Raw genomic sequence first — 23943 nt, forward strand, 5'->3', positions numbered from 1 at the left:
ATATTAAATTGTAGTTAATTATTACTTGGTGTAAACTAGAATGTGTTTTGTTAATTGCATCTACCATGAGATAAGGTATACAACACATTATGTTGTGACTCTAGAGATGTATAAAAAATAGTGGTATTTTGCCCAATCCCATTATAGGAGCTGTAAAACTGCATACCTCCTATGATGGGATAATTTACATAATGATGCTTGCCATGGCGTAATTTCATGTTTAAACAATACAGAAGTATAATGTAGTTACTCGTACGAACTATGTCAGGAGGTCTCCTCGGACTTCGGATAAATTAATATCGTTTTTACAAAATTTTATTTAACTTGCCCTGTTAGATTCTATACAGGATGGATTTTCTTTTTGGGTCAGTGAGGGCAGCCAACAGATCCTGTGCTGCGACGAGAAAACGGTCTTAGAAAACCTTCCCTCGATTTCAAATTAATGAAGATTGGCTTTTACAGATTTTGGAAAAAAACATACAGGGTGCGAGAAAAAGGTAATTTTTGACAAACTTTTTTTTGATGCCAATCGATCCCATTCCTATTGAGGATCAAAAGCTTGTATGGAACTAAAAAAAAATTTCCGGCTAGAAAAGCCACAAATCGAGGAAAACTTTTCCCATACTATTTGTATGAAAATGAAAACTTTTATTTTTCACATGCTATTTTTCTATGCCAATTGATTCCATTCCTATCTAGTATCAATAGTTTCTTTGGGGTCAACTTACGGTAATGTACTAAAAAGCCACAAATTAATAAAAACTTTTTCCATACATTTACTATGGAGAAAATGAGAAATTTAATTTTGACCCCAAAAAAACTATTGAGACTGGATAGGAATGGAATCGATTGGCATACAAAAATAGCATGTGAAAAATAAAAGTTTTCATTTTCATACAAATTGTATGGGAAATGTTTTCCTCGATTTGTGGCTTTTCTAGCCGGAAATTATTTTTTTGTTTCATACAAGCTTTTGATCCTCAATAGGAATGGGATCGATTGGCATCAAACAAAAAAGTTTGTCAGAAATTACCTTTTCCTCGCAACCTGTATGTTTTTTCCAAAATCGGTAAAAGACAATCTTCATTAATTTGAAATCGAGGGAAGGTCTTCTAAGACCGTTTTCTCGTAGCAGCACGGGATGTGGTAGCTGCCCTCACTGACCCAAAAAGAAAATCCATCCTGTATTAGTTAGTGTGGTTCAAATCTTGGAAATGGCATTTGAGCCACTTTCGGATTTCCGATTGAGTTGAAATTTTGGATACGTATGCAAATCGGATGACAATGCAATCGGGTGACAAAAATGACTAATAACTAGTTTTTTGCCAAAAACTTATTCCCTATTCCAATATCTTATACTGATAGGGTATGCCCATTATAGGGGGCCCATTACTGGATCCACGTCCATTACCGGGGTTCCATTACTGGAGCTTTGGTGTCCATGACTGGAGAAAAAACACATACTTTTAATTTATTAATTATGTGGAAACTGACTGCAGTATCTTTGATACAACACGCCTGAAACATGAAAGAAGGATAGGATATTCATCTTTTAACAAGCTAAGCGGTAGAACTTTTACATGTATCAGGGAAATATCACAAATACTCCAAATTTCCCCTTAAATGTCCCATGACTGGTGCCGTTACTATACATACCTATCAAATGAAAGAGCTCATTGTAAGAATCTCAAAATATATTTTTTAAATAATTTTAGGATAAATAGTTTATCAGTTATTCAAGAAAATAGGCAAAAAATGACCCCCCCCCCCCCCTTATCTCCGAAACTACTGGGTCTAAAATTTTGAAAAAAATCAGGAAAACCTATTACAAATGTGCAGCCAAGCGTGAGTCGGACTTAATCTACGGAACCCTTGGAACGCGAGTCCGATTCGCACTTGGCCGGTTTTTTTAAGTTTACACTGCCGCCGGCGCAAGTCGCTCAATGTCGTGGCCGAGCCGTTAGCCTCAAGCGGCCCTCACGCTTGTTTGACGTCGTCGTGGTATAAAAAAAAACACAGTGTACAAGTTTTTCTGTGTACCCGTCGGACATTCGGAAACGTTCCGGAATTACCCGACTACTTGCCGAAGGACCTTGCTCCATAACAATTTGCAACTGTATTGGAAACCTCAAAAGGCAGGTGAGGCAGGTATGCCGTGCGCTCGCGCAGTAAAGTGGGGCAGCCGCGCGTTGAATAATAAACGTATAACAGTTGCACAGTCCGACACATACTGGAAGTGGCTATGTGACCAGCAAGGGAACTAACATACGGTCTAGGTATGACTGATTGCCCCTATGTCCATTATTTATGTACTGTCGTATTCAAAATTCATAAGTATGAGTGTATTTCAAAAATAAAAGTATGTATCACAAACAAGTATTTAATCTAAGTATAGTCTGTGCGGAAAGGGAAGAGTCGTGGATTTTATGGAGCCCATTACATTCCACGGCTCTTCTCTTTCCGCGAAGACTCTATTATCCGACAAGAAATTGTAGAAAATTATTGAGGGCCACTTCCTACGTAAGTAACTGTCACATTTTGACGTAAAATAATGCGTAAAATGCTTAAACATTGCGACAATTTAGTATGGTTTTTTTTTTAACCAGAAGGCACTTGTGCAATAATAAATAGTATGTTACTTTTCGAAAGCCGCAATAATACGAGGGCTGTTTGATAAGTACCCGTTTTCCAAATGTATTAATATCACGGGCCGAAAATATGTATACAATCGTTTTAAGCCATTTTTCAGAGGTGGGAAAATTTTAAAAAAAACAGCATTCTTTTGTTTTTTTCTCATTTGACAGCGATTCAGTGAAAGCGTGAACTTAAAATTGTGAAAATGGAGAAAGAGCAGTATCGGTCTGTAATTAGATTCTTGTTTTTGGAAGGAAAAACATGTGATGAAATAAAAGTAAGAATGCAAGCGGTTTACCATGAATGTGCTCCTTCTATGACAACCGTCAAATACTGGTTTAACGAGTTTAAGCGGGGGAGAACAACCGTCTTTGATGAGGATCGCCCAGGCCGCCCAATTGAGGTGACTACAGACGATATGGTTAAGAAAATTGAAAATATCGTTTTAGCCGACCGCCGAATTGAACTTCGAGAAATCGTTGATGCTGTAAATGTTCCAATCGAGCGGGTACAAAACATATTAGAAGAAAAATTGGGTATGAAGACAGTATCGGCGAGGTGGGTGCCGCGTTTACTCACGGAGGAGCAAAAACGGAACCGACTGACTACTTCGGAGCAGTGTTTGGCCGTGTTCAAACGTAACCCGAAGGAGTTTCTGCGTCGTTTCGTGACCGTAGACGAAACGTGGGTCACCACTACCACAGATTAATAAATAGTTACTACGTAACAGATGCATCATTCCCATACAAAAGCGAAAATACCTACGCTATAATAGCCTACAAAACCTTAATAATAATACCTGCTGCTCAGGACGAGAAGAAATGTACCATATATACGCGCACAAAGAGTCGAGACTGTGTTGCCCGCCGTGCGAGTCACGTGCCAACGCGTCATCGTAAGAATGCGCTAGGGTTGTACGTACCTATTGTACCTAATACGATGATTATTGTAATAAAACGAATGTTGCGAATCAACCATATTTTTATTAGTCAGTCAAATATGTTTTAGTTTTATATAATGATTTATAATATTTTTCCCTTCTCGGGATTCTCTGTTATTAAATTTAATAGTTGAAAATATCCTAAATCGCGTAAATAATTTTAATAAATACTCATACGGAAAACAAGAGCAAAGCTACGGAAAATCAACGGTTTTCAAAAGTTGTAATACGGTGCTACCAGGCCGATTCATTATAACGTTGTCAAAATTATTTAAAAATTACGTGGTTTGGTGGTGGTGGTTTACAATAATTACGTGTTTTCGGCATTTCGAAGCGTAAGCGCGGGAAACGTGCGGCGCAGTGCGGTGCGAGCGCTCAGGCGGGCGTTCGCCGGCCCTCTGTCGGTTGTATCGTCGACGATACGCCGAGCGGTAGGCATATAGCGCGTGGCCGTGAGCGAGTGACGGAGGCCTGCCACTACCCCCCGGAAATGAAAGGGCAGTCGAAGCAGTGGATTTTACCGGGTGAAACTGCGCGAAAGATAGCAAAAATCGTTCCATCGGCTGGAAAGGTCATGGCGACCGTTTTTTGGGATTCGCAGGGTATTATACATATTGAGTTCTTAGAAAAGGGGAAAACGATAACAGGGCAGTACTATGCCAATTTATTGGATGAATTTGACGCTGGGTTGAAGGACAAACGACCCCATTTAAAAAATAAAAAAGTACTGTCTCATCACGACAACGCACCAGCTCATTCGTCTAGAGTTGTGATGGCTAAATTAACACAATTACGCTACGCCCTATTGCCTTACCCCCCGTATTCTCCAGATTTGACCCCATGCGATTTATTTTTGTTTCCCAACCTGAAAAAATGGCTCGGTGGTAAGCGATTTGGATCAAATGACGAAGTCATTGCCGCCACAGAGGCCTATTTTAATGACTTTCCGAAATCATACTTTTTGGATGGTTTATTGAAGCTTGAATATAGGTGGAACAAGTGTATAGAGTTAAAAGGAGACTATGAAGAAAAATAAATGCATATAAACAAAAACAACTGATTATTTTTTTCATAAACGGGTACTTATCAAACAGCCCTCGTATGTGACACGTTGTTATGGCTCTACAAATAAGGTTGTCATATATTTTTGAGGCCTTCGTTGTGTAAGATATTATTCCAGGGGACTGTACCAGGGACATCGCTGATATGATCCAGCTCATCTATATCTACGTGTTATGGCTTCTTTGGCACACATCCACTCAAGCGTGTTGCCAACATGCCATAGCTGTATGTATGTATACTGACGCGCTGTAACATTTTATTGTTTAAAGTTACATTAAGTACCGTAAAATGGGGTGAGTAGGGTCAAAACTGAAATTCAAACCTCGATAACATTTTATTTTTACATATGAAAACTGAATGGTGTATACAGGCCGCTTCCTGTAACAGAAGCAATAAATTAAACTAAAGGCTGTACTCCACAAACTGACCAACATTTGTTCAGCAACTTTTGAAAATAACTCTTGTGTTGATTTTTATTACACTTTAAAGTTTATTCTAAGACGCAATGTATTGCAAATTTTGTTATGTTTAAAGCGTGACAAGCAACGTCAAACACACTGATGTCAGCGTACATTGAAGGCAATATTTATTTTGTATGAAAAAGAGGAAGTTTTAAGGTATCATATTTTTTAAAAGTTGCTGAACAAATGTTGGTCAGTTTGAGGAGTACAGCCTTTAGTTTAATTTATTGCTCCTGTTACAGGAAGCACCCTGTATAATAAGTGTTCCGGACGTTTGTATTTTAGTTTTTATTTTATTTTGGGTAGTTCCATTTCATAACTTTGACGATAAAGAGGAAAACCCACCTCACCCCGTAGTGCCTCGTATTTGGGGTGAGAGGGGTTTTCATACAAAGGTGATTTTGGAAGATTGTTGGATCGATTTTTAGGGTTCCGTAGCCAAATAGCAAAAAACGGAACCCTTATAGATTCGTCATGTCTGTCTGTCTGTCTGTCTGTCTGTCTGTCTGTCTGTCCGTCTGTCCGTCCGTATGTCACAGTCACTTTTCTCAGAAACTATAAGAACTATACTGTTGAAACTTGGTAGGTAGATGTATATTTCACACAAAAATAAAAAAAAAAACAATAAATTTTTGGGGTTCCCCATACTTAGAACTGAAACTCAATTTTTTTTTCATCAAACCCATACGTGTGGGGTATCTATGGATAGGTCTTCAAAAATGATATTGAGGTTTTTAATATCATTTTTTTCTAAACTGAATAGTTTGCGCGAGAGACACTTCCAAAGTGGTAAAATGTGTGTCCCCCCCCCCCCCTGTAACTTCTAAAATAACAGAATGATAAAACTAAAAAAAATATATGATATACATTACCATGTAAACTTCCACCGAAAATTGGTTTGAACGAGATCTAGTAAGTAGTTTTTTTTAATACGTCATAAATCGCCTAAATACGGAACCCTTCATGGGCGAGTCCGACTCGCACTTGGCCGCTTTTTTTATTATGCGTATTACTATAGCTCCATTTTAAATTGGAATAGGTAATTTTTTTTTGTAGCAGTAGCCTTAAAATCCCTTCTCACCCCCCTCTCAAACCTTCTCTCCCCATTCATAACCCACCTCTCCCCGCGAAACCTACTCACCCCGTTTTACGGTATCTTCTTATACCTAACGACGGTAAGTTCTTATACCTAACGACCCGCCCCGACTACGCACGGTTTAACAAATTATACATAAACCTTCCTCTTGAATCACTATCTATTAAAAAACCGCATCAAAATCCGTTGCGTAATAGTTTTAAAGATCTAAGCTAAGCATACATAGGGACAGACAGACAGCGGGAAGCGACTTTGTTTTATACTATGTAGTGATTGGCACTGTCTCATTGACGACGCTTACAAACCTAAAGGCGGGATTCCACCAGTATGCGGCACAAGCATCTATGTATCGGTGAAATGGTTTAAATTAAATTTTGCGAGCACGTTCAATAATTATAAGGATTTTGTCGTCGATTAAATTTTTTATTTCTTCAAGATACATAGGTACTTATAGAGCCACTATATTTTTTAATTTGACCTCAGAGCAACATGAGTCGTCAGGGGGCCTACCGCAAAAACCGAAATTCGCAAATTGCGGGGATTTTTCTCTTTTACTCCAACGAAGGCGTTATTAGAGTGACAGAGAAAGATGCCCGCAATTTGCGAACTTCGATTTTCGCGGTTATAGCACAGTTTCCTTAAACTCAATAGAATATATGTTCCGCAGGCTTCCCCCAGTTTCGTAACCCATGTGACGGTTGTGTTACGTTTTGCGTTGCGCCCGCGCATGCAACGTCGCGACAATTGGGCAACGCGTCCGGGTTGACTCACCGATCGCAGAGGGGTTATGAATGACGTCAGTAAGGCTGGTTTGTGCCGGATTATAATTACCGTAAAATGGGGTGACTAGGGTTCGCGGGGAGAGTTGGGTTATGAATGGGGAGAGAAGGGATGAAAGGGGGGTGAGATGGATTTTTAAGGCTACTGCTACAAAAATAATGTATTCCAATTTAAAATGGAGATATAGTAATACTAATAATAAAAAAAAATCGATCCAACAATCTTCCAAAATCATCTTTGTTGAAACCCAACTCAGGGACTACGGAGTGAGGTGGGATTTCCGGTTTATCGTCAAAGTTATGAAATGGAACTACCCAAAATAAAAACTAAAATACAAACGCCGGAACACTTAATTATATACACCATTCAGCTTGCATTTGCATTTACATACCTAAAAATAAAATGTTATCGAGGTTTGAATGTCAGTTTTGCACCTACTCACCCCATTTTACGGTATTAAGCAACCGGAGAATCGATCATTTCATGAAATGATTGTCAACATCACGAAATTAACAATAATTCTAAAATCTGGTCACGGAAATCCCGTGAAGTCACGGGATATTTCGTGGTAATAAAGCAAAACTGTGTCAACCGACAATGAGAAACAATAATATGTTACTCTTCGAAGGCCGCAAAAATATGTGACACGCTCTTATGCCTCTTTAAATTAGACCGAGTCAGATATTTTTGCGGCTTTCGTTGTATATTATTGCAGGTGACAGTACAAGTACGAGTATGTATATGCGGCTCTGTGGTATCATCATTGACTAACAAAAACCTCATTGACTGTACGTAGTAGTAAGCCGGTTGTGACACAGAAAACTACCTAACAACTCTTTTGCGTCAAGTTTAAGTGTTGATGTCGAAAAGGCCTCTGGCCTCAATCTAGTGAGATGAATCACTGGCGGACATCCTAAAACTATAGACAAAGACTTTGCGTAGATAGTAGTTCTAAGCTAACTCGGACAAAACAACGTGATAATAAAATGCTACATAGGTATAGTATAAGCGTCATATTTTCATGATGCCACTCGCATACTTTGTCACTGCAAAGTCTGTGCGGTTAGCTTAAGGTCATGCACGCAATAATATGTCAAGTACCTTACGATATTAAAACAAGATTTTGACCCTATTCGTTGGATTGAGAAGTAATCGAAGGTGGCATCTATTGGGAATTTGGGACAGTGTTCGGCAATTTGAACTTTCTTTGCATAAGTATTTATAGCGTTATTAAACCAAATTCCGGTTATTTATTGTCAAGTTTCGAACATCGGATGTTCCAGTCCTCCGGATTGGGTGCTCCGCTCCGGAGTCCGGGTCCTGAGCACCCAGGTCCGGGTTGTTGCGTAATGAGCCGGTCTTACTTTGTTTGATTTCGCGTTTGAGGCTTAGCCGGTGTGAGGTGATGCTGACTATCAACATTGCCTGCCCCTTGTAGTCTCCCCTTCTTAGTCCTTGCTGCAGGATCTGCTGGCTGGAGTTACCACAAGTATCAGTATCATGGCTCCTCTACACGAGGGTCCAGCGCTGGACCAGCGAGATGGCCATGCGATGGTTGAGCGCACGCACTATGGAATGGGCCACGTGTAGATGCGTACACGCCATCGCTGGCCCACTACCTCTTGGCTCCTCTACACGATGGGCCAACGCCGGCCACTCCAAGGGACGCAGCCATGCGGTAGAAAGATATAGCAATATCACTTGCTCCCTCTAACGCATAAAAATTTGATGTGCGGAGGAAAAACCGACACCGCGGCCATTATATCGCCATCCCGCCGCGCCATAAGCCATCCGACACCACTATACCCTCTCTACACCCTGGCCCATCTTAGTGGCAGTGGCTACTATGATGGTCCATCGTGTAGAGGTGTCATCGGCCAGGTTTCGAACATCGGATGCGCATACCTCTCGTCTATTTCACGTAACTGTTTAGTAAAAAGTAGTAAAACCACTTAAACGCGTTGCTAATGATAAGAAAACCGTTCGGTTCAACGACCTAAACCTCAAATTGCTGTTATATAAACAAGAAAGTATGTAAATGCGTTTATTATCTATTACATGCGATCGTCGAACTCGGAGGTGAGAAATAAATAGTCATTAATCACTACTAATCCATACTAATATTATAAAAGGAAGTCTGTCTGTCTGTTAGCTCTTCACGCTTAAACCGCTGAACCGATTTAGTCGAAATTTGGCATAGAGATTAGTTTGAGTCCCGGGGAAGAACATATAGTTTTTATGTCGGAAATCATCCCTGAAGAGAGTGCAAAGGGGGGGTGAAATTGAAAGAGTTAATGAATTACCCATGCAATAATTGAAGTAAGCAATGCGTAAATTGAATATTAGCAATATCCAGGCGCTATAGGTAATAAGTACTTAAGCTGCTATCACTAATTCCACGCAGACGAAGTAGGTTACGTGCCGTGACAAAGAAGGGTGGTGATGGTGGAAGATTTCAAATTAACAAAACATTGTAGGCGCAAGCAGGAAAAATTGTAAAGCTACATATCTACTTAATACATGTTTTGTTTTGTACATTTCAATACATACCTATTATAAAACAAAGTTGCGTATGTCTGTCTATCGGTCTGTAAGTTTGCGAACTCAAAAAATAGTGAACGGATTTTTTAAATGTGGTTTTCATTTTCACCTATCACTCTTGAAGAAGGTTTAAGATGACTCACACTAGACCGGGCCGTGCCCAGGCCGAGGTATCCGACATGTCATTTTCTATGACGGCTGATCAGTGATCACGTGGTGCTTTCCATAGAAAACGAAGCGCCGGAAGCTCCACCCCGGCCCGGGCCCGGTCTAGCGTGAGTCATCATTTATTGATTTATGTAGGTACCTACTTTTACTTATTATTATGCAATCGTCTTGGAAAACTTTATTCAGATGCAGAATTATGCAGAGCGCAGATCATGAGAGAGTTTTTACATTAGGTATGTTTCGTATTCTGTACAAATTGTCAACAACGTAATAAACTTACGCAATATTATGAACGTAGAAACTTAAATAATTACATAATAAAAAGTAAAAGAGACATTTAATAGTAGTTTAGGTATGTGAATATGTGATGTAATGAAAGATATTAAACTACGAGTGTACCGTATGATATGAACTGAAACCGAGTTTCATATAAACATTAGGTACCGTAAAATGGGGTGAGTAGGCGCAAAACTGACATTCAAACCTCGATAACATTTTATTTTTACATATGCAAACTGAATGGTGTATATAATAAGTGTTCCGGACGTTTGTATTTTAGTTTTTATCTTATTTTGGGTAGTTCCATTTCATAACTTTGACGATAAAGAGGAAAACCCACCTCACCCCGTAGTGCCTCGTATTTGGGGTGAGAGGGCTTTTCATACAAAGGTGATTTTGGAAGAATGTTGGATCGATTTTTTTTATTATGCGTATTACTATAGCTCCATTTTAAATTGGAATACATTATTTTTGTAGCAGTAGCCTTAAAATCCCTTCTCACCCCCCTCTCAAACCTTCTCTCCCCATTCATAACCCACCTCTCCCCGCGAAACCTACTCACCCCATTTTACGGTACTGTTAATGTCTAAAAGTGTACAGTTTCATACACTGCTGTATCCACGCACAGGGGGCAGATTTTTAGGGTTCCGTAGCCAAATGGCAAAAAACGGAACCCTTATAGATTCGTCATGTCTGTCTGTCTGTCTGTCTGTCCGTCTGTCCGTCTTTCCGTCTGTCTGTCCGTCCGTATGTCACAGCCACTTTTCTCCGAAACTATAAGAACTATACTGTTGAAACTTGGTAAGTAGATGTATTCTGTGAACCGCATTAAGATTTTCACACAAAAATAGAAAAAAAACAATAAATTTTTGGGGTTCCCCATACTTCGAACTGAAACTCAAAATTTTTTTTTTCATCAAACCCATACGTGTGGGGTATCTATGGATAGGTCTTCAAAAATGATATTGAGGTTTCTAATATCATTTTTTTCTAAACTGAATAGTTTGCGCGAGAGACACTTCCAAAGTGGTAAAATGTGTGTAACTTCCCCCTGTAACTTCTAAAATAAGAGAATGATAAAACTAAAAAAAATATATGATGTACATTACCATGTAAACTTCCACCGAAAATTGGTTTGAACGAGATCTAGCAAGTAGTTTTTTTTAATACGTCATAAATCGCCTAAATACGGAACCCTTCATGGGCGAGTCCGACTCGCACTTGGCCGCTTTTTGAATTTCGATCGCTCGATTTCGTCACTCGAAAATCGGTGGAAAACTCAAAAATGCGCGTTTTCCCAGAGATTAAGACCTAATAATGTAGCTAGATTGATTTTTCGCCACCAAAAATCCCATATAGCAAATTTCATCGAAATTATTACAGCCGTTTCCGAGATCCCCGAAATATACCTATATAAATATATGTAACGTGTGTGTGTGTGTGTGTGTGTGTGTGTGTGTGTGTGTGTGTGTGTGTGTGTGTGTGTGTGTGTGTGTGTGTGTGTGTGTGTGTGTGTGTGTGTGTGTGTGTGTGTGTGTGTGTGTGTGTGTGTGTGTGTGTGTGTTTAAGCCTAGATACTCCGCCTATCGGCATACTGCCATAAACGCATTTGTGGCATGACTCAAAAACATTTCCACCCTGTGTATGTATTAGAACTTGTTCAAGGCCAGTAGGTATGTGCCTACCTAAGGGTCTACGGTATATATGCCAGAATGTGGGTCGCGCACCCGCACCTGTCATACCGTTATATGCGCGCGCGCCACACGTGAGACTTTTACCCGCCTTTTGTGATTCGACAGTGTTATCTTAAATTGGGTATCTTATATCTTCGTTGATTAGAGTACTTTGCATACCTAGATAATAGAGTAATTATACTTAGAAGGTATCAAGGATAAAATGAATCGAAATATGGGAAGAAGAACATTTTGGAGTGGAGTGATATCGATAATAATTGTTTTGAAACTTATTGACATGAAACATGAAATGAATGATGTGAAAATTCTTTAAATTCTCCTCTTTTTAGGGTTCCGTAGCCAAATGGCAAAAAACGGAACCCTTATAGATTCGTCATGTCTGTCTGTCTGTCTGTCTGTCTGTCTGTCTGTCCGTCTGTCTGTCCGTCCGTATGTCACAGCCACTTTTCTCCGAAACTATAAGAACTATACTGTTGAAACTTGGTAAGTAGATGTATTCTGTGAACCGCATTAAGATTTTCACACAAAAATAGAAAAAAAACAATAAATTTTTGGGGTTCCCCATACTTCGAACTGAAACTCAAAAATTTTTTTTCATCTAACCCATACGTGTGGGGTATCTATGGATAGGTCTTCAAAAATGATATTGAGGTTTCTAATATCATTTTTAGGGTTCCGTAGCCAAATGGCAAAAAACGGAACCCTTATAGATTCGTCATGTCTGTCTGTCTGTCTGTCCGTCTGTCCGTCTGTCTGTCCGTCCGTATGTCACAGCCACTTTTCTCCGAAAATATAAGAACTATACTGTTGAAACTTGGTAAGTAGATGTATTCTGTGAACCGCATTAAGATTTTCACACAAAAATAGAAAAAAAACAATAAATTTTTGGGTTTCCCCATACTTCGAACTGAAACTCAAAAATTTTTTTTTCATCAAACCCATACGTGTGGGGTATCTATGGATAGGTCTTCAAAAATGATATTGAGGTTCCTAATATCATTTTTTTCTAAACTGAATAGTTTGCGCGAGAGACACTTCCAAAGTGGTAAAATGTGTGTCCCCCCCCCCGTAACTTCTAAAATAAGAGAATGATAAAACTAAAAAAAATATATGATGTACATTACCATGTAAACTTCCACCGAAAATTGGTTTGAACGAGATCTAGTAAGTAGTTTTTTTTTATACGTCATAAATCGCCTAAATACGGAACCCTTCATGGGCGAGTCCGACTCGCACTTGGCCGCTTTTTCTTATTTTCGTTCCTGATATCGCAATAAAACGTATACCTATTTGGTAAATATTCCATGTAGGGCATTATTGGGGTAAACTACCTTAATGATGGCACCCCTACATAGTCCAGACTTTTAGAGATAGATATAGCAAGGACCATAAATAAATTCATTTATGGTCCTTGGATAGAGATATACTTAAATCTTTATTTTGTATCCAATGTACATATTAATTTTATTATAAGCCGGCATTGTTGACATTCATTCAGGTGTATTCCTATTTGTCCCTACCGGACACAAATGGGAATAAGTGCATTCATATTAATCATACCCATCTGTCCCCGTCTCATGTATGAGGCGAGGACACCTGGGAAAATCACCATCCTACTAATATAGATCCTAATGACTGGTACCAGTGCCAATTATTAGATGGTTTACCCTACTTTATCTCACTTCGCTCTGGATTCTTCAACAGCCATGACACCTGTCATTATCCCTACGCGCTGCCAATTACGCCATGGAAAGTTTATAGTCCCATGGGAGAGCATAATTCTAGGCCTAGGCCAGTAATTTGCATTCTCGGTGCAGCTTAGTGAAGCAGTGGGGTGTCTGTCTGTCTTTTGAGAGTTGTTTATTATTGGGTCTACTTGCATTTTTAATTTTTACCCTTTAGGGTGCAACAATATCACTATCACTACATAGTATAAAACAAAGTCGCTTCCCGCTGTCTGTTTGTCTGCTTAGATCTTTAAAACTACGCAACGGATTTTAATGCGGTTTTTTTTTAATAGATAAGAGTGATTCAAGAGGAAGGTTATGTTAATTTGTAAACCCGTGCGAAGCGGGGCGGGTCGCCAGTTTTATCATATAATATAAAGTTACTGTACAAGCTACAATTTTACAATTCTACTTGTAAAGCGCCAAGCTTGTCAAGCGTGTAAAGGCCATTTAATTTATCTGTAAGCTTTTAAATTGTTATATTAAATGGTGTCCTGGTTTCATCAAGCTGCTGGCAACTTCCTTTATAAAACACGGCCCTGGTGTACAGTGATTTAAACGTGCCAGCTTATCAGTTTTCACTTTTATTGCTTTTCCATGCGGGTTACAAAGGAATGTAGTGCATATTTAAGTGGTCTGTAAAATAGAGTTGCATTTTAATATTTTAAAGCGTATTATACTATTAGATACTTATTTATAAGCATTTTTCCTTCGGCTTTGGGTATTGGCGTAATTGAAGAAGAATTCGGGCGAATAATATTAAGTACCTATATCTGTTCGGTAAGATCTGAACCGAACATATTACATTCGGCCGAATATTCGTATTCGGCAAACTCCGTACCTATTCGGCCCATTTTAATAGGTATGGAGTACTATGGAGTCACGCGCGACAAGGGGTCATACATACCATTTATCAAAAACAATTTGTGTTGTAATGTTGTATTGGCACTGGATTCAAATGTCTGCGTTGGAAAGCATGTTTATTTGTGATACGCTGGAATGTTGTCTTATTCTAACTGTACACGAGACTCGTATCTTCGCGACTAAGTCTGGTACTACCATTACCATTAGAACATGTTCTAAGGGCGTCGCTGACCCGATTATAGGACCGGTCCTGTTGGGAGTGACCTTCAAATACACAAGATGTTAAGATATAGCTTTAGAGGAAAGTGGAACCAATGTTAACTGTTAACGTTCCCCTGGCATCGTTTGACTCATTTTTAGAAAAACTATTTTTCACCTCAGCAGCTCGAACAAGGGTACTTTGCTACTTAAAAACAGTGAGCAAAATCGCATTTTGCTCACTGAGCGAGACAAAATGAGCAAAATGCTATTTTGCTCACGGTTTTTAAGTAGCAAAGTACCCTTGTTCGAGCTGCTGAGGTGAAAACTTAATGGTTGGTATATCTTTTGAAAACATGAGTGAATAGAGGTAAGCGATGAAGAAGGAATACATTTTTCGGGTTCTCTAATATGTTCTCACTGCTGAGGTGAAAAGTGTTGTGAACTACACGACATCAAAGTTATTTACATCTCGTGCGCTTTTGAGTCCCTTACTACGCTCAAGATTCTAAATTAGATTAGTATAGAATCTTTCGCTTGCACGGGACTCAATTTAGCACTCGAAGAAATATCAAACTTTGATCTCTTGTTGTACAAATAACTATAGTTACCGTAAAATGGTCCTACTTTGCTCCCCGTGGCACAGATTATATAATAGTTCTTACGGACCCGTGGCTCCAATTCGGTAGGTAGAAATAGTACATTACCGCAGACGCCGGGAAAGAAGGGCTTGCCGGGTGAGTAGGTATAGCCCGACCGTAGGGAGGTCGGATAGTGATACGAAGCCGGCAAGACCTTTTCACGGCTAGACATGTATAGTGCTTTTCTCAAACATGCAATGAAATAAAAAAATACACCACTAAAAAAAACAAATTTATAATCTTTATAAAAAAATCCAACTTCACAACAAAAGTTTTTTAATTTTCCTTCCAATCCCGCCATAATTGTTTTTTTTTACGGAAGTCGTCCGTATTTTGCGCGTGTTCGAATAGACCTTATTAGGGCCATTATACACAATCTGATAATAAGAATCTCAATTTCTATAAATAAAATAAATGCAGAGGATTTTAAATATTGTCTATGGTCTCTGGTGACTTACATATAGACAAAATTTTAAATTTATAGCTGGTCAACCAAATCTTGTCAGTAAGAAAAGGCGCGAAATTCAAATTTTCTATGGGACGATATCCCTTCGCGTCTACATTTTTCAAATTTGCCGCCTTTTTCTACTGTCAAGATCTGGTTGACCAAGTATATTCATCAACACATTGAATCATACAGATTCGTATTCTTAATATCAGTACGTTCGTGTATAACAGGCGTTAACACGGATATTTTGGTCCGATAACCATTCGTTCACTAAAAATATAAAAAAAAATATATAATTCGGCTGTTTAGCCTGTTCATGGACACAGACCCCATGTTTACATTAGAATTAAAAAAAATTACTTCCCGGCCTAGGCCTTCAATTTCGTATGAAATTCCTTTACAGTTCTCTGGAGTTGCTCCGCCCTAAACGTGATACTTCGAAGCCTGATATAACGCCCGGAGCGACGACATTTCATTGCATGTTTGAGAAAAAAATAATTTAAATAAAGTAAGTAAGTAAATACATAAAATACACTTTATTGCACCACAAAAGAAAATTCGATAACAGATTTATAATGTAAATAAAGGTAGCAACAGGCGGTCTTATCGCTGTAAGCGATCTCAGTAATCTTGATAAAATAATTTAATGTTATTATGTATATTTAAGTATACATATACGCATGCAAACAAAATGAATATATTTCGAGTTGAAATAAGCCAAACAAAATGCATAAAACAGCCAAATTTTTCGCGAAAGTTGCTCAATACGGACTAGCCTCTTCACCTCTCAAAATATAAGCGTAAATGTCTTTTAAGTGACCATATCATATAGCTCTCACATGTCGTTTGATCCTAGCATCCCCTCCCTGTCCTAGTAAAGGCGTCGTCACACAAGCTGCGCGTTCTCCAGGCGTGGCGTGAGCGGGGCGTGAGCGTTTAATATGTAAAAGCGGCGCGCTCCGCTCACGTCCCGCCCGGAAAACTTGCAGCCTGTGTGACGAAGCCTTAAAAGACGTCAACGCCCAAATGTAGACAAGGGTTTTGTTTAAGTATTTTAAAAATGAATTGCACAAAACAACGATAACGAGGTACACGTGGCGGACTTACTGCAAAATGGCATTTTCACCAGTTGACCATTGGGACAAGGAAAACTAAACTACCCACCATACATAATTATAAATTTATAAAGAATGAGCTGGCATTATTTATAAACGGAACTTACCTCAGCGTAATTAGCAATAAAAACAGCTGTCCAAATAAAAAAAGTAGGATAAACTTGCAAAAAAGAACACAGTCTTTTCTTATAAGAAACTTTCACATTTGCACAGCACACGTCTTAACACTTGAATAGTCAACAACAATTATATACACAACAAATAACTATTTACAATCACTGACACGACACTAAAAAAGGCAAAATTAAAGTTTTCCAATTCATAAAAGTATTCAAATTGTTTATTTTACCAAATATCGGCCATTTTCGAACATGCGCGCGCAGCACACAACACACGACTGGCTTCATTCTAAATGTATTCGAGCGTGCCGTAAGCGAGAAAGAGAGAACATACGAGAAAGGTGGGAAAGAAAGAGACGGCTAGAGGTGTCATGTAGCGGTATTTTTTTTCTCCTTTCCCGCGTCAACTTTCTAAAACGATTCGAACTGTTTTATTTCTTATTTCGATGCAGCTAAGCGTATATTCGGGTGCAGGTTGATTGTGGCGCTATCAAAATTATTAAAAAATACAGGCATCTATTAGAAAATGCAAAGTTTATTGCTGGAAACAAAAACTGTGACGCTACACAGCATCTTTGAAAGGGTAATGTGATACTACGTTATACACGAAATGCTTGACTTGTATTGTAGGACGTAACTTACGTCAATCAAGAAAGATTAATGAGTATATTGAGTAACCCAATTTTCTTCACTCAATTTTAATTGATGTTTGTATGAAGAAAAACTTGAAACTTCACAAGCAATGAACGCTAATAGAGTCTGTTCGGAAGGAGAAGAGTCGTGGAATGTAATGGGCCCCATACATTCCACGATTCTTCTATTTACGGACAGACTCTAAATGATTAATGCATGTAGATAATATGTTTTAGCACGTTATATATATTTACTAATAAACTTATCAAAGTTGTTTAGATTTGCACCAATTCCTTTTAAAACTAAGTACGTCATCGGTCGTGCAGACTAATAATGTATTTCAACCGGCTCTAACATGGCTCGTTGGTCTAGGGGTATGATTCTCGCTTCGGGTGCGAGAGGTCCCGGGTTCAAATCCCGGACGAGCCCGGACACTGTCCTTTTTGTGTTTTTGAGGTATTTAATTTCACTTTCTTACAGGTAAAATGGATTATGTTTTTAATGAAATATACAAGCTTAGTATTTGCAGGTATTTGTTAATTATTTTTGTAATTACTCTGGTTAATAATGCTATTTTTTATTTTATTATAGAAATGTATGTCACTGCAGAATCAATCTTATTTAATTTATTTAAGTTAATATTAATAATCCCAATTTCTTATTTGGTAAAATTAAGAAAGAAATAAGAACTCATTATTTCAATAATGAAAAACCTAAATAAAATTGCAAAACTTGTTTTCAATCAAATTTCAGTAAGTTGTATAGCTTTCGACATAATTAGACATGTGCTGCCCTCTATTACGTCTGATCGTAACTGTTGACGATTCGCCTGTGTATCTTTCTTTTATTTATTTAGTTCCTTCATTCCACGCTAGATGTCAATAGACGTATCACAACAGTTGTAGACGCAAAAAAACGACCAGAGTAAAAAGTCGTCACTTGCATTTACAAATAAGTTGTATTTCGCCTTCTGAATATAGTTGGATTATACGACAGGTGTTCTTTGATTACAGTTACACCCCCCGTTCCCCTCACTCCTCAAAGCTTGCACTTGTAAAGTTCACACTGAAATAAAACAAACTTTTAAACAAGTTTAAGGACAAAATAAAGAACTTTGTTTGTGTAAATGCCTTTGTAAATCCTTAAAACAGTCATGAAGAGTGTGTATTTGTGATCTGTGATATAGTTAAGTGTTTTGTGAGTTAAAATTAGTTCTAAACAATAAAAATGTCGGACTCTTCTTCAGCTAGTGGTAGTTCAAAATCAGCTCCTCTCGTCTCAATAAGTGAAGTCAGTGGATTGTTCGAATCTGCGAAGAAATATGAAGAGCTCAACGTCATTGGCACGGGTATAGTATCATTTTAATAACGTTATGACTTCATAATTTAACCTAAATACTATCGGCTCCCATGTGCCGGGTTTTTAATAGGTACATTTCACGCATGATTATGGAGCGCCTTTAGAAATGCTAAAAATCTAAAATCTTTGTAAATGTTCTAAAATAGGTATAAGCTTTAAACGTACAGAGCTTTATAACTTATAACACACCACACACCACACAAAAACAGTATTTTATTGTTGTATGATACACGGAAGTCATGTCAAGATTTTTTTGTAGTAGTTTGACTTCCGTGTAAAGAAATTTGTGACGTTTTGAAGTAAAAGGTAACTTGCCTTCGATTGACAATAAGGCGATACTGCCTTAATAATGCTAAAAGAAATCGCCTTTATTTACAATCGACAATGCACCTTTTTGTTATGAATGTCACATTTTGTCATCAATTTATTAAATGAACACTACAATTTTGATTCCAAGCCGTAAATAACAGATCGCCAAAAATAGGCGTCCTAGCATGTTCAGTAATATTGAAAATATATTGTTTAGGCAAATATATTGTAGGCAGGATTTCACCTGTGTGCGGCACTGTGCAGCACCAGCATATTCAGTAAAAAATACTTGTGCCGCTATTTTCTATTCAGATGGATCTATTCCAGCTCACCCCATAATTCTGGCAACTACCTGCCTGAATTATGGGGTATATAATTTAATTGCAAAAACCACTTTTTGAATACATTATATGACATCCTTGCAGGTGCCTATGGAACCGTCTACAAAGCGAGAGACCTTCTCAAAGGCGGGCAGATAGTTGCCATGAAGAAAGTGAAGGTGGCGCTGACCGAGGATGGGATCCCGCTGTCCACGCTGCGGGAGATAGCACTGCTGCAGCAGCTAGGGGCTTATAAACACCCCAACATAGTCAGGTAAGATGGTCTCTATGAAGAAAGTAAAGGTGGTACTGACCGAGAAAGGAGCAGTGTCGCCCCAGTGTCTGCAGAATTCTTTCTAAACGTAAAACAATAAATTATAATGTGTTGTTCAGGTTGCTGGACGTATGTCACGGCGGTCACTCCATGGAACGGGAGCAGCTGGTGCTGTTCCTCGTCTTCGAGCATGTGGAACAAGACCTGGACTCGTATCTTAAGCGGGCTCCGGGACCGTTGTCAGAAAATAGGATCCGGGTGAGTTTATTATAATACCGCAAGGTCTAAATAAATGATACGTAATGTTGTGATTGTAAATTGCATCGGCGTACCAAAAATAAGCAATATATGTGAATTTTCAGAGCATGTCCTACGACATCCTCTCCGGCGTGGACTTTCTCCACTCCCACCGCATCGTCCACCGAGACCTGAAGCCACACAACCTGCTGGTGACGTCTGAAGGCCGCGTCAAACTTGCAGACTTCGGCCTCGCCAAGACTTACGATACTGATATGAAGCTCACCAGTGTGGTAAGTTGACTTCCACCACTCCAACCGCATCGTCCACCGAGACCTGAAGCCACACAACCTGCTGGTGACGTCTGAAGGTCGCGTCAAACTTGCAGACTTCGGCCTCGCCAAGACTTACGATACTGATATGAAGCTCACCAGTGTGGTAAGTTGACTTCCACCACTCAAACCGCATAGTCCATCAAGATCTGAAGCTTCACAACCTCCTGGTGACGTCTGAAGGCCGCGTCAAACTTGCAGACTTCGGCCTCGCCAAAACTTACGATACTGATATGAAGCTCACCAGTGTGGTAAGTTGACTTCCACCACTCAAACCGCATAGTCCATCAAGATCTGAAGCTTCACAACCTCCTGGTGACGTCTGAAGGTCGCGTCAAACTTGCAGACTTCGGCCTCGCCAAAACTTACGATACTGATATGCTCAGCTCACCAGTGTGGTAAGTTGATTTCCACCACTCCAACCGCATCGTCCACCGAGACCTGAAGTCTCACAACCACCTCACCCTGGTGGCATCTGGAGTTCGCGTCAAACTCGCTCCATTAGATTTAAATCCTAGCAAATTCACAACCCTCGATAAAGATAAAGATAGTATTATTCAAGTAGGCATAATTACAATGCGTTTATGAACGTCGAACAAAGCTACACCAGCTCCAACCCTACACCTCTGCCTTGGGAAGATTTAAATCCCCCTTCAATTGGAGGGTATCCCATTACCAATATTTGTTCCTGAAGACCTTTAAAAGTATCAGAATAAACTGATCATTCCAGGTGCAACATATTAGATATATCATTCCAGGTGGTAACCCTGTGGTACCGGCCTCCCGAGGTCCTGCTCGGGGTGTCGTACAACACCGGCGTGGACGTGTGGTCTGCGGGCTGCGTACTCGCCCAGCTGCACTCCCGGGCCCCTCTGCTGCCTGGGGCGTCTGACTCTGATCAGCTGCACTGCATATTCAGGTTAGTTGGTTACTGGTTTGTTCTGCAGATTTTGGATTTTGGAGCTGAAATTTTGAAGATAGGTTAGGAACTGCTGGCGGTTAGGTAGGGTGAAGTCAGATGGTGCCTTATGGCGTTTTAGCTTAAATTGGTGACTGGTTTATTCAGGATACCTTGAAGTTTTATGGTAGGATTTTAGGGATAGGTTTAAAACTATTTTTACTGCCGGCGATTAGGTGGGATGATATCATATGACATTTACATTAAGTTGGTGACCAGTTTCTTTAGAAATCCTTGGAATTTTGAGCTGCAATTTTGAGGGTAGGCTAAGAACTGCTGGCAATTACGTGGGGTGAAGTCCCGTGGTATATTGCCTTAAATTAGTGACTGGTTTATTAAGCGAACCTTGTAATTTCAACCTGATATTTCGAAGATAGGCTTAGAACTGCTGGCAATTAGGTCAGACGAAGCCACATACCATGTTAATAACAAATGCCATGTTTCTTCAGATTGATTGGGCGACCACCCAGAGAAGAGTGGCCGGAGAACGTGTCCATCGTAGCGGACAGCTTCCCGGAGTACCCTCCACAGGACCTGGCTGATGTACTGCCCAGGATACACCCCCACGCCCTGGACCTTATACGGGTGAGTCCATATTACATGTTATCTTCAGATTGATGGGTCAGAGAAGTGGCCGGAGAATGTATCCATCGTAGCTGACAGCTTCCCGGAGTACCCTCCACAGGACCTGGCTGATGTACTGCCCAGGATACACCCCCACGCCCTGGACCTTATACGGGTGAGTCCATATTACATGTTATCTTCAGATTGATGGGTCAGAGAAGTGGCCGGAGAATGTATCCATCGTAGCTGACAGCTTCCCGGAGTACCCTCCACAGGACCTGGCTGATGTACTGCCCAGGATACACCCCCATGCCCTGGACCTTATACGGGTGAGTCCATGTCATACATGCTTGTCTTCAGATTGATCAAGTGATGAGTGGCCGGAGAACGTGTCCATCGGAAAAATCTAAGAAAAAACCGGCCAAGTGCGAGTCGGACTCGCGCACGGAGGGTTCCGCACCATCAACAAAAAATAGAGCAAAAAAAACGGTCACCCATCCAAGTACTGACCCCGCCCGACGTTGCTTAACTTCGGTCAAAAATCACGTTTGTTGTATGGGAGCCCCACTTAAATCTTTATTTTATTCTGTTTTTAGTATTTGTTGTTATAGCGGCAACAGAAATACATTATCTGTGAAAATTTCAACTGTCTAGCTATCACGGTTCACGAACCGTACCAGGCTGTATCTCACGAGATACAGCCTGGTGACAGACAGACGGACGGACGGACAACGGAGTCTTAGTAATAGGGTCCCGTTTTTACCCTTTGGGTACGGAACCCTAAAAACCCCATTCGCTTTTGATTGCTGAAAGTACAAGCAATCGCTGTTTTGTCGACGAATTTATCAATATTGTTCGTTGTTCGAGAAAAACGCTAATGGACGGAATAGTCCCTATGACGGAATTAGCCACATTGACCTTATTTAAGAAAATTCGCTGTGGGAATACTACTGTCTCTGTTGTGTTTGAGTTATATCTACAAAAAATCTAATAAATTAAAGGGTGCTTGTACATTTTACAATAAATATCTTGACATCATATTTTTAACCCTTTGAACACCACCCCCTTGTGCGCGGCGCGTCATTGTGAACCTTGTCGGAATGTACGAAGGTTGATATTGGGCTGTAGCCGTACGGGTCACTTGACGTCTTTGGCGGTCAAAGGGTTAACAAAGGCTTTTTCAACACACCAACCGGGAAAGGCTCTCTTGGTTGTTCAAAAACGGATAGCAAAGTTGCATTTCATTCACATGTGAGGCAAAGTAATTAAATTCATATTTTGAGTTGTTTTCTTATGTTTGCTGGTAGAATTTACTTTTAAATTATGATTTTGAATGATACATTTTTAATAAACGTTCATTTTTGAAATCAGCAACTATTATTAATTATCTCATCATAATTTCTAAATTTTCGATTTATATACATATCGACATGACACTGGCTACTGTAATAAACGCCATTAAAAAAAAAAAAAAAAACGTTCATTTTTGGTTTGTTTTTATATTTTCTTCGGGTTGGTTTCGGTGAAAGATGTTGTGTTTCACTTGGGGGCAAATTTTGTTTAACCCTCGTGCTTTGAAACCCTCGCACCGCTTAAGATTCCATTTTTCGAACCACCCGCTACGCTTGTGGTTCACTTTTGGAATCTTTCTCTTGCTCGGGTATCAATATTAGCACGAGCGGTTAAACAACAACTTTGCCCCCTTGTGAAACAAACTACTATTCTATTTGGCAGCGCATGCTGGTGTTCGACCCGGCCAAGCGTCTGACGGCGCTCGACTGCCTGGAGCACCCTTACTTCACCGACGAGCCCCTCACGTAACATTACAATATACATCTACAATATCCACATCAGGGATGTTGCGAATATCCGCATCCGCAACCGCGGAACTTCCGCATTATTTTCAACATCCGCATCCGCATAAAATCGATGCGGAGTTTAATGCGGATGCGGATGTGGAACAGGTCGGTACAGGAACGTCTTAGCATCGGCGTAAGTGCTAGACTGCTAGGTAATTTAGTCATTAGCCGAAAAAATCTATTAGAAATGAGCAGTCAAGCGTGAGTGGGACTTAATGTTCGGAACCCTTGGAACGCGAGTCCGACTCGCACTTGGCCGGTTTTTTTCAAATAATAATTACTAAAAAGTAATATTTGATGTTTTTTATGTACCTATCTTGACATCCGCATC

At 39.7% G+C, this 23943-nt stretch overlaps 2 protein-coding genes and 1 non-coding gene across 3 annotated transcripts in view; 2 read left to right on the forward strand and 1 right to left on the reverse strand.

Moving 5' to 3' along the window:
- Positions 1–17047, reverse strand: part of LOC134659170 (uncharacterized) — a 43236-nt gene extending 26189 nt beyond the window's left edge. Inside the window, exon 1 of the mRNA XM_063514802.1 lies at positions 16756–17047. The gene's annotated coding sequence lies outside the window, so the exon portion shown is untranslated. The remainder of the gene's footprint in view (positions 1–16755) is intronic.
- A 710-nt stretch (positions 17048–17757) lies between these two features.
- On the forward strand, positions 17758–17829 carry Trnap-cgg (transfer RNA proline (anticodon CGG)). Its single transcript has one exon. It is a non-coding gene; the product is annotated as a tRNA-Pro (tRNA).
- Positions 17830–18309: 480 nt separating this feature from the next.
- Positions 18310–23574, forward strand: LOC134659362 (cyclin-dependent kinase 6). Its single transcript, XM_063515034.1, has 7 exons — positions 18310–18748; positions 19494–19662; positions 19782–19920; positions 20025–20192; positions 20990–21150; positions 21639–21774; positions 23488–23574. The coding sequence occupies exons 1-7, from the start codon at positions 18628–18630 to the stop codon at positions 23572–23574; spliced, it is 981 nt and encodes a 326-aa protein (XP_063371104.1). The 5' UTR covers positions 18310–18627.
- The last annotated feature ends 369 nt before the right edge of the window (positions 23575–23943 follow it).

This window comes from Cydia amplana, chromosome 24 (genome assembly GCF_948474715.1).
Source record: "Cydia amplana chromosome 24, ilCydAmpl1.1, whole genome shotgun sequence".
Classification (NCBI taxonomy): Eukaryota; Metazoa; Arthropoda; class Insecta; order Lepidoptera; family Tortricidae; genus Cydia; species Cydia amplana.